Source organism: Sipha flava, unplaced genomic scaffold (assembly GCF_003268045.1).
Source record: "Sipha flava isolate LNK unplaced genomic scaffold, YSA_version1 615_pilon_pilon, whole genome shotgun sequence".
Classification (NCBI taxonomy): Eukaryota; Metazoa; Arthropoda; class Insecta; order Hemiptera; family Aphididae; genus Sipha; species Sipha flava.
Window position 1 is genome coordinate 46,987 of NW_020273595.1, and position 13,064 is coordinate 60,050.

Consider the following 13,064-nt stretch of genomic DNA (forward strand, 5'->3'; position numbering starts at 1 on the left):
CGATCGCATTGTTACTATATGTTCAAAAGACGCCAAAGCACGAAAAATTTTCATCAATTCAACGTCTCTCAAGCAATCACTTAACGGAAAAAACACTGAAGCAATATACCAAACTTTCAATAATTTAACCATCATTTCACCCGTCATTGGTACACATGTGAGCCACTCACACAGATAGAATTTCGAGGGTTGTTCACATAAATATTATCAATTTAATTTATTAGTATGAGTACCTTTAAATAACATGTCTATAAATGTTTACAGAAATAAGTAATAGGGCTATTTTTTATTTTCGAATAGTTATCGTTTGACAAAGTCAAGAGTACCGATTATGTGAGCTTTTCGCTAACACTGTACTTATATACTTACACTGATATTTTTGTTACCCCCGCAATCGATTACATACTAGTGTTTCTATTTTTTCCCCCAATCTTGGCCAATTAATTTTTTTTTCGTTGAAGGAAATAATTGTACATTTTTTAGAAGACTTCGGCGATACCGATGCTCTAGTGATGGAGATCCCGTAGAATTACGTGAAATTGAGCCGGGTGTGAACCATTTCTGAACCTACACCTAGTATAAGTACAAATAGATCAGGCACTCTGCATACCTCTCATTCGAGAATAAATATAATACAATAATAAAATTACATATAATTAATCATCGTTTACATGAAATCATTTCGTAGATCAATTGGGTAATATGTTGCGTGGCACTATGGAAGGAACACAACACGAGCACATGCGTATTTTTATTTGATCAATTATTATTAGTACATAAAAAATACATTATAACTTTTAGTAAAGGATAAAATATTGTACATATTGTACATATTGTACGATTTGATTTCTAAAGTTAATCGAACAGTAAATAATGCTTTAATAAATAAAGTGCGAGCGCGCGCTCACAGTGTAGCAATCGTGTTACGAATTATATGTCACATAAAAGTCACATTGTATATAATGTGTGGACCAAGACAGATTAAGTTATAAAATGTAAATACATGTAAATAGTGTATCTCCACCCTCATAACCTCTTATTTTGGCTCTACATAGGCTAATAATCTTTGTTATTGAAGCCTTAACTTTAAATAAAAAAAATTAATAAAAAATTTACTCTGGTAGGTTTGATCATGCAATTAAATTAAATTATTTCCATGGTTTCGTATTATCTGAACAATTAATTTATGATATGAAATTGTCAACGTTTCTATAAGGTCACAAATATATTTAACAAATTGCACAAAATATAACGAGTGAAATACTCAGGCGTATTGAATTACACTATGTACATACGCAGAATGGAGTACTCTTATGAAATTGAATTATATTTCTATATGGACATTGGACAGCTTTAATCTATTTTCTTCGTCAAAGCAAAAAGTATATATAATGTGCAGATAATACATTGGAACCGTGATAACTCGAACCTCTATAAGTCAAATTGTCGATGAATCGAAGGAATTCCTTAGTCCCTGCCTTACAAAATATGATATGTGTGATAAATTTCTTCGATAATTTGAATTTTTTGGTAAGTCGAAGTAATTTCAGTTGAATTTTAGCTTATAACTCGAATTTTTGTTCAGCATATATTACCGAAAATTACTGAAATACTATGTAATATAACACGTACAGATCTAGATAACACAAAGGTCAAATAATGAAGTGTATTTTTATATATAATGATAATTGTAATTGTTTACCAATCGTAAACTGATTAATATTATCAATCTAATGTTTAATAATTCTAATTACCTAATGTTTAAAAGTTATTGTAATTATAGTTATTTAACAAATTTTATGACGATGAGGAACTGTCTTTACTTAAAATTACTCATGCCCAGACATTAGATGTTATATAGATTTTACTTAAATATATTCAAGAACAACGAGACATTTCAGACAACATTTTTTTTGCGATAAATGTAATTTAAAACTTTACAGATAGGTCCTTATCAAACAATAAAAAATATCTAATTTTTCCAAAAATAATTCTACTATAGGTATCTATCTATCTATCTATTTATCTATCTATACTATATATAAAATTGTAAGGGTTTTTCTTCGACCGCGCTAATCGAGAAAACTACTGAACCGATTTGGCTGAAATTATTTTTGGCTGAAACCCGACACTCTGCTGAAGGTTTTAGTACCACTTTTGTCGGTAAAAAAGTTCATAAAAGTTCATAAAAAACTAAAAACAATTGTACTTATATTGTATATACCTATATATATGTACCTATACCAAACTAAAAAAGTTTATGCATGTATTAAAAAATAAATATATTTTCGGAGATGTAAATTGTTATGTTTACAGTGTTGAATGGCAAAAACGAGGTTTGCCAAACTACCACATTCTTTTGTGGTTACAAACGAAAATTCAGCCAGATGAAATTGAAAAAATTATTTCTGCCGAGATACCAAACAAAGACAGAGATCCTATACTTTATGAAATAGTATGCAAGAATATGATTCATGGCCCATGCGGCGAGTTAAATATTAGATCTCCATGTATGAATTATAGAAAATGTAGTAAGAAATACCAGAGATCACCAGATGATGGAGGTTATACTGCAATATTAAAAGTTCGTGGTCAAACAGAAATCGTGGTTGACAACCGTTGGGTTGTACCGTATTGTCCAGTGCTATCTAGGTGCTTTAATGCGCATATTAACGCAGAATACTGTCATTCGGTTAAAGCGATGAAATACACATGTAAATATATTAATAAAGCATCAGATAGAGCTACTTTTTCTGTTAATCGTGAAAACGATGAGATTACAAATTATTTGAATGGTCGATACATACATATGTATTTCTGAAGCGTTTTGGAGAATTTTCAATTTTGAAATCCATGATAGAGACCCGACAGTTCAGCACTTGGCTGTTCATCTAGAAAATGGACAGCGTGTTTTCTTTAATGCTAATAATCTTCATCAAGTTATTGAAAATCCAAGAAAAACGACACTAACTGCATTTTTTGAACTGTGTTCACATGATGATTTTGCGAAAACACTGTTCTATCATGAAGTTCCTTCTTATTATACCTGGAATGATAGCAGATGCTGGTTAAAGAGAAGACGGGGAAAAGATGTTCCAGGTTGGCCAGGAATAAAAATGGACACTGCCATTGGTAGAATTTACACGATTCACCCAAATCAAAGTGAGTGCTTCCATTTAAGATTGTTACGAAATTATGTACAAGGTCCTACTTCATTTGAAAGCTTGAAGGCCTTTGATGGAGTCATTCACGCGACTTTTAAAGCTACCTGCTTTGCTCTTGGACTTTTAGAAAATGATGAGCAATTGAAAAATGCTCTAGCGGAGGCAACTCTTTCAAAAAGTCCTTCAAAATTAAGATAATTATTCGGAATAATCATAGTTTTCTGCCAACCATCTGAACCTCAATCATTGTGGGAACAGTTCAGAAATGATTTTTGTGAAGATATTCTTCATACAGAGCGCACTCGATTAAATTATTTACAATTTACTTTTTCTGATGAAATATTTAATAGAGGTTTGATTGAAATAGAAGATAAAGTTGTTTGTCTGTCTGAAAAATATTTAACTGAATTTGGAATGAACTCATCTGTTCGAAATGAAAATGCATCTGATCCTTTTGAATTCTCAATTTTGCGTTCTCACGATAATAACCGATTACAAGAATTTGTAGAAATCAATTTACCAAAATTATTAAATGATCAAAAATATGCTTTTAATGTTATTACAGAAAGCGTAATGAATCATCAAGGAAGAGTTTTTTTTTAAATGCTCCGGGTGGTACAGGAAAAACATTCCTAATTAATTTGTTGTTGGCTCAAATTAGATCCTCAGGTAAAGTTGCATCAGCAGTAGCTTCATCTGGTATAGCAAAAACTCTCCTTAGTGGCGGCAGAACTGCTCACTCGACTTTCAAGTTACCGTTAAATGTATTATTTGGTACAGAATATATTTGTCCGATTCGTAAAAATGGCCCTCTTGGAAAAATTCTTCAAGAAACCTCATTCGTTGTATGGGATGAGTGTACAATGAGTCACAGATCACATATCGAAGCAGTTGATCGAACATTAAAAGATCTTAGGTGTAATAATAAGTTTATGGGTGGCATAACATTTGTTTTCGCTGGTGATTTCCGTCAAACCTTACCAGTAATCCCTAAAGGTACTCGAGCTGATGTTATTAATGCTTGCTTAAAATCTTCCCCTATATGGAACTATGTTGAAAAACTTTATTTGCGAACAAACATGAGAGTTTATTTATGCGGAGGGGACGATATTTTTCCAGCACAGTTGTTGAAAATTGGAAATGGAACTTTAGAAAATGAAAACGGTTACATTTCTGTCAATCACATGATTGGACGGGTGGTCAATAACGTGGAAGAGTTGATTTCTACAGTTTATCCTGACATTTTTAATCTGTCCAATAAATCTTATCAGTGGTTATGTGAAAGAGCTATTATCTCTCCGAGAAATATAACAGCAGGAGAAATTAATGATATCATCCTTCTAAAATTCGATGGACACTCACGTGAAATCTATCTATTGATACAGTTACATCAACAGATGATGCTATTCATTATCCACAAGAATTTCTCAATTCTCTTACTCCTTCGGGATTTCCTCCTCATAAGCTAAAATTAAAAATTGGTGCTCCAATTACATTATCACGTAATCTTCAACCACCGAACTTATGTAACGGTACAAGATTACAAATAAAATTGTTGCGAAATAATATTATAGAAGCCGTACAGGCCCAGCAAAAGGAGAAATGGCATTTATTCCAAGAATTCCCGTGATTCCCTCTGACTTGCCGTTTACTTTCAAATGGCTTCAATTCCCGGTTAAAGTTTCTTTTGCCATTACCATAAACAAAGCGCAAGGTCAAACATTCAAGTATGTAGATCTTCGTACAGAGTGCTTTTCACATGGGCAATTATACGTGGCATTTTCTCGAACTGGGGACCCGAATCATCTTATGATTTTAATTTCAACAGGAAATATAACAAAAAACATCATATACTCAGAAGTCTTATAAAATTCTTATTTTAATTCTTTTTTTTTTCTTCATCAACTTCAATCAAATTCTTGATTTAAAATGATCATTATTTCTTTTTTATCTGTATTTATTTTTATCATTTATAACGCTAGAAAAATTTCAATCCGTTTTCACTAACCGTTTTTTTATATTTACTTGCCGATCACATTAAACAATAATATTTGAATAAAAAATTCTACATATCATGGTCCGAAGGCAAAATAAACAACCAATCACGGGCGAAGCTGTGACGGGTCGGCTAGTATAATATATATAGTATAATATAATAGTATAATATACTATATAATACTTTTTTAAATTTTAATACAATGCACATATATATATTATACATCAGTAAATAAAATTATAAAATTAAGCTTTTGTGTTCTTTAAAAAATATTTTCGATTACTCGAATTTTTTTTACCAATTCGAGTTATCGAGGTTCCACTGTGATTGAATTACAGATAAATGAAACGTAAAACGAAAACATATTACTTTTTACGTACATGTATTTTAATAAATAACAAGTTTTACTAAATTGATCCCCTCACACTTCACACGAATAATAGCCCACTCATGAATAAATATCTGAGTCGACACTGTATGAATACGATCTCATTAAACCATAATAGTGTATAGAAAGTTAAGAAACTTTAGGTTATTGTAATATACTAATTTATATATATATATATATTATCACATATTACTATAGCATGTGAGTAAAATGAAATTAACGATATCAATTGTAATTTACAATTAATTTACTTCAACAATAAAATTACGCATATATCAGAGCCGTCCTAAGGATTTTTAGGGCTTGGGGAAAATTAATTTAGGTGCCCCTCAATCGTCACAATAACGTATATATATTTCGCATAGCACGTTATGAGCCACACATTTTATCTTATTTAGTACTAATATAACAAAATAATAATAATAAAATAAACATATAAATAGAAAATTTAACAAAATAAAACGAAATAAATATATAAGATATATTTCGTAGAGAAAAATATTTTAAAAATAATATATCAATATCAATGATCTCTAACGGTTAACGCCGAATATTTTAAATCAATCTGAACTTATCAGAAATTAATAATAATTAATTCAAATTAACCTGGTTGTTAATAATTATGCTTAGAGCCGCAGCGATTTGTATGCCTACGAAACCAGTTAGACTTCGGCGGCTGATCGCAACGGCTTAACCGCGCCTTGGAAACCTTCACCCAATACCGTTGATTTATTTATCATCGATCCCGGCGTTTTCAGTTTGAAGTGGTATAATGTGTCAATTAATACATACGAGTATCATCCACAACCAGTACCCGAAGTAATAATTATTCCGTTCGATAATTAATTTGGGCTGAAAATATACGTGGAGTGAAAACATCTGCAATACTTATTCGTCTAAGGATTTTATTACGGTACCGACAATGTATATAGATGTAATTTGATAAGACCATAAGATATTTTATACGTCTGAAAAGTGACATAAAAAAGAAATTGCAGTACAGTGTTATTATATTTACTTTTCTCTAGTCTCGGTCAATTTTTTAAACGAGCAATGTCTGAAGCTTTTATTAATATTATTATAGTAAAAAATAGATAGATAGAAAACAATTTATAAAATATTTCCGTTAAGAAATATTCGATTTCTACAGCCAAAAGTTGTTATTGGATTATTAGAGTAAAAACAACAATACATTTTTTTTTTTGTTTATCGATATTAAATTGAAATTGTCAAAAATAAAAAATTGCCAGTTAATATGTTTAATGCAGTCATAATGTTAACAAATTTCACCCTAAGTGTAATTCAAGTTATATCGTAATGATATACGTCGAAAATACTTCGTATTATTACTTACGTATTTTGAAAACTACAAATAAATGATACCGTTCTCAATCCATGTTATTCTCAAAATTGTTCTTTACAACAATAGTTCAAATGCTTTTAGCTTATTTGAAATTGTTTTGGTTAGGATCCACGCAAAAGAGTTGAGAACACAACACCTTAGAAGTCGTTACACAGTTGTGTGTGAAGATAGGTCGTGGCATTTGAATATTGTACTCATTGAGTTAAATACACTTTTGGCTTTTTCTATGTGGCATTTTATTTATGAAGATGTATCAATGTTCCTTTTATATGTATTCATACGTAAGTTCTACAAAATTTTGAAATTTAGTAAATTCAAAAATAATTATCTACATATTTCCTGAATACTTTAGATAAAATCGAATGTAAATAATGTTACAAGAAACGTAAAAAATTTATTCCTTTGGAACAAGGACGGGAAGTATCTTAGATATTTGTATTTAAGAAATATATCTCGGATACATTTGTATCTTTTAATATTTGTAAACATAGGCGTGCGCACGGGGGTGGCCGGGTGGGCCGCAGCCCCCCCTGCGGACTCTGGCTTTTTCTTTAATAAATGTATATCTATACTATACAAGATAGCGAACATTTTTACATTTTACATGAATAAAATGAAGCCCGTTTTAATCTTATAATATAGAATTGATATCTGTGAATAAATGTAATAAAGTTATTAGTTATTAATCAGAACTTGCATATAATATAAAAATGGAAGATGTAATTGATACATTCAAAAACCTTACTCCCGTGGACAAAAGGATAGCGTTGTAAATAGTATAATAATATGTAAATAAGAATTTCTTAGATATAAATTGTGTAAGTTTAAAAAGTATTTATTTTTATATTTGCATATTGAATTAAATAAATAATTTATAAAATTTAAAATATTTAATTATACTAGTAGTCTTTAGTACAAGAATCTTTGGTTCACTTTTTTAAGGGGCCCCCCCTGCGGACAAAGTCTGCGCACGCCTATGTTTGTAAAATGTATACATTTATATTATATACATACATACATATATAAAAATATAATAATTATATAATAACATTTTACTTATACGTAAATATAAATACGTACGTATCATATGTTTCAACGAAAATAAAATTATTAGTCAGCTGCTAATAGACGAGTTACGATTTTTGATTTTCTGTTAAATCGCCTGGAGATGAAATTCATATTGATCCAATATTGTAATCATCATAATTCAGGTAGTAAAAAGTAAAGCCCTTGGCAAGGTGATAGGAATAGGAACAGCACTACAATCCTTGTTAAATTCGCTCTTACCAATGTCAGCGGCGTTATTAATGTCCGGTGTTGATCTGTTGTAATCCTGTCAAGTTCGTCGTCTTATGCCCGTAAAAATGTATGCCCAACGTTACAACAATCTAAATTTCGATTTATAATTCAATACAAATTACTTTGATGTTTAACTGTATAAGATACTTTTAACATAAACTCTAAGCACCTAATCATAGGTGCAAATTGGTTCAATCCGGTGGGGGGGGCTTGAACCCTGACTATACATTGAAAAAAATCTGTTGGTACTAATGTTAAATCACGATTATTATTAGTATCTTAAAATTTAACACAAAGTTTAAATGGTATTTATAAGTATATAAGTATATTATATCTATATTATTACCTAAATAATTAAATAAAAATATCCAACATGTTAAACATTAATAAACATATTTTATTTAAACTGTATATATAATATATAGGTATGTATAGATACAACTGTTTAGTTTAACATTCTATCTTTTTGTGAAAAATGATTGAGAATTTTTTCACTATAAAGAATGATATCCCCTCTATATGCAATATGGATGAATTAACAAATCTAGTCTGTTTGTAGCTCATGTACAAGTTTTAATTCGGCGCATTGCCGAAAAACTTCTTTCGCAAGAAGCTGATGATATAGGCAATACAATAGCAACTTTTAAAAGAGTATAAAAGTTTGGATACGCATTTTCACTTATTATTATTTTTAAATCATACAAGGCAAAGTTTTAATTTCTGTTAATAGCACAGTTTTTACTACTACCATTTCAGAATACAACGCATTAGCATTTATTGAAAATAAATCCTGAAAATAAATTATACATCAATATATTATAATCTTTTATACTTCTTAGTCGCCTATCTTATATTGGTTGATGAAATATAATGCTCTATCGCAGTCAATTTCAAAAAAAAAATTTCTGTCGAGTTAGCTAAAGTTTGACTTTCCTCACAAAATCTAGTTTTTAAGTGAATAACAAAGTCTAATACAGGCTTATAAAAATGATTTTTCCAGTATTTCTTTTAAGCTTCCAGCTTATCAACTTCGAAAACTACAGTTACATTATCTGATTGTTCTTCACTTTCTCCACCAGTAATGCTTAGAACATAGAATTCTTTTAAGTGGCTAGGCTCAGCTCTTTTTCTTTTGTTTGCTATAAATTAAAAATAATGTTTTATTTATAAAACATTATACATTAATACATTAAAACATTATAGAATACACATTTTAATAATAATTCAATACTAAAATATTTAAAGAAATAATATTGAGAAAATGTACCATATAACAACCAAATAAATAATGGGTTAAAGCAATGCTTCTTAAACTTTTTCTCGACTCATGGTGCCCTTTTTGATCTAAGGTTTTTTCAGGGTACTTTTCCTCAAGCCATAGCATGAGTAATCATAACTGTTTACTTAGAATATAAATTATTTGTAATATATTGTAAAAATATATCAAATGAAAGTCGTAAGATGGATTCTATAGAATATTTAAAAAACCTAAAGGAAATAAAAATATATATTTTAGAGTTCTATTAGAAAAAATAATAACTAAGCAACATATTTTATTGTAATCAAATAGATAGGAACATTAAATGAAGGTAGGTACCTGTTTTTGTTTTAAAAACTATTTAACATTTTTGTGTAAATAATAAATAAATAATTTAAATCTAAGCTTGAAGTGTATATCTCAATTAACATCTTCAATTTATTTTTCGAGTATTTGAATAATTGCAGTAAAATCATTCCTAACAGCAATGCAGTTTTTATAGCAACATGCCCGTCTAGTTTCACAAAGTCTTGTAATGGTTAACTGTGTTATATTAATTTTAATTTGCAAGTCAGTTAATTGTTTGTTGCTAATGCAAAGTTAACGTTAAACATTGTAAATCAGTGATCGGATACAATTTTCACAAAAATCTAGAAAAAAATGATCGATCTTTTAGGGTATGTGAACAGATGATTTGAATTATATAATAAAAATCTTTAAAAAAAATATACCAGGAAAAATTGTTTGAAACAATAAACTTAATGAAATCGTTAAGCAAAGAGAAATACATAACTCTTTCATGTGTTATGTTCAAAAATTATCGACATCTGATAAAGTTACAAGGTACTAAAAGTTACACTCAAACCCAAAATGTTTTCTTAGCATTCGATTAACATAGCTCTTTTGTACCGCTTTACTTAGCAATATCTATTGTATAAGAACTTTTCACACAGTACATTTTTCATAAATCTTAACCTATACTGTAAAATGGAGTAGAAATTTATTGGAAATAAAGATAATTAAGTATAAAATACGAAAGACTGATGATAATAATAGAAAATATAAAGGGAATAAACGAAAAAAGTAATAATAGACCAGAGAACTAAGCACGAGGAGGAGACACTATTAAACTTCAAATAATAATAAGAAAACCTGTCACATAATTAAATTTTTGATATAATAATTAAAGAAGAATAAGATTGCAATAAAGACTGAATTAACATTGTTATATTGTTACTAATTAAATAAAAGAATCATAAATTTTTTCTTATTATTCTATTGTGTAAGTTATTAATTTTGAGAAAGAAATCGTCCACATTGTATTGTGATAAAAAACAATACGATAATCGCGCGTATCCTTGTTTGTATGAATGCTGCAATTGTTGATTTATATTAACCGTTAATCAAATATATTTATTCAATATTTTATCATTGTTAATGATAGACATCCATCAATCGTATATTAACAGTTGCATAGATACAGAAATAATCAATGCGTAACAAACACATTGAATGACATAAAAGTACAAAGTACTTATCATCATCATCATTATTATTATGTAATTCAATAGAACTTTGATTTCAAATAATATTTTATTTTTACAATGATAACATGATGTAATGGATTCAAAATATCAGCGCACCGATGAATATGTTATGTACGTGTCAGAAAAATGGATTATCAAAAAATCCAACTTGCATATTTTTCGTAGACTTGGAACCAACCGTACAGTCGAATTACATTTTCAAACTTACTTCTTTCATATACATAAAAATAAAAGTAGAGAAACCGTACGAGTCCAGAACAATAAGTCAATGTAACGATTGCCAGTATTATGGACACACAAAATCTTATTGTGATCATATGTCTCGATGTGCACGCTGCGGTCCTCGGCATATTCCAACCCACGTGACGCCCAACCTAGACGTGATTCGTGTTCCGGAGAACATCCAGCAAATTATAGGGGCTGTACAGTCTACAAAGAGCTTCAGAATCGCAGGAAACCATTCCAAAATACTTCTCAATTTGTTAATATTAGAACTAAACAATTTATTATACAAGATCTAAGCCATCCAGTGGAAACCTCTCTGCTAGTTCATATCCAATCCATCTCAAACAATTTCCCCAAAAATTTGGATTCTCCTCCCGCTCTGGATATACGAGTAAACAAAATAATGTCAAGCATTATGGACGATTAAAAGCAATTAATCAATTTTTTAATAACCCTATTTACCAAAATAATTTTAAGTCTTCTTGATTAACAATAATGGTATCTAAGTATAAAAATAATTTAATTATAATTCTTCTGTTCAATGCAAATGATCTTAAAAATCACTCTAATGAACTTCAAATAGTACTTTATGATAAACGTATTTATATTGCTTAAATATCTGAAAGGCATTTTACCATAATATTTAATATTCTCACATTCTCATATCTATAATTATTTAAAAACTAATCACCCAGATAATTCTGTTCACGGAGGAGCTGCGATGTACATTAAATCATAATTAAAATATTATACTTACTATTTCAAATTTTTTCAAATTTTTTTATAGTCATGAACGAAAAATTAAATATTATCATAAAACTGTATGTATTGTGTACAATAATATGGTTTACAACCTTGTAAATAACAGTAGTTATTATTTTTTTCAGAATTAATTATTCTATACTATCAGTGCCGTTATTAACCAGCAAGCAACTTAAGCGATTGCCTAGGGCCACGCACTTAAAATAAATTCGGGGCCCACAATTTGTCAAGAATAGTTAAGTATATTTAGGAAATTGGAACCTAGGGCCTCGCAAAAGCTTACGACGGTACTGTATACCATTATGTAAATTAAATAGGAAATACAATGTACGTGCATGGTCTCTGTTCAGGTCATATAATCTTATAGAATCTCTACGTCGAGAAAATCGATTTTTCATCGCGATAAATGATAAATGATATTGACTGAAATAATATTAATCGATATATTTATAGTTGTATGTAATGGCTGGATATTATACAGTATAACCTTGGTTAGGTATTTACCTGTACTTATAGATTATAAAACATATTATGATGAAGTAATATAATTGTTCATATAGTTGTTACTTACATTGTAATGTTTTTTATGCACGCGACTTCTACATACACTCAGTAATTTTCTCATTAACAATTTGTATAATAAGCAGACCTGAGCTGTTTTGTAATATAGTGTATGGGAGTTCAAATAGTCAACCAAACTTAAAATACTGTTCATTACGGAATTTCATTAAAATTTTAATAGTAATAGTACGAAATGAATACTCGTATCTAGACTAATTGTACTTCGAACAGAAGTTGTATTTTTAAAAAAAAATTTTTTACCTAAAATATGAGCTTTTCGAGATAAATATTGCACAGAATTGAAGTTATACAAGTATGAAAATACGTCACACTATACGACGCGTCCTCTTAAATATTATATGGTAAGAGGCCGAATGGGACACTTTGATGTCTAGAGCATTTCAGACAGTATAATATTTTTATCAATTTTCTAGTGTGACGCTGTCGTGTGTTTGAAAAATCTTTTTAGTAAATAAATTTAAAAGCGGGAAATTTGTTAGA

At 29.3% G+C, this 13,064-nt stretch overlaps 1 protein-coding gene across 1 annotated transcript; it reads left to right on the forward strand.

The window, feature by feature from the left end:
* Positions 1-1,300: 1,300 nt before the first annotated feature.
* On the forward strand, positions 1,301-3,362 carry LOC112691463. The gene is made up of 3 exons (XM_025565724.1): positions 1,301-1,305; positions 2,317-2,714; positions 2,824-3,362. Exons 1-3 carry the CDS (start codon positions 1,301-1,303, stop codon positions 3,360-3,362), a joined length of 942 nt encoding a protein of 313 aa, XP_025421509.1.
* The last annotated feature ends 9,702 nt before the right edge of the window (positions 3,363-13,064 follow it).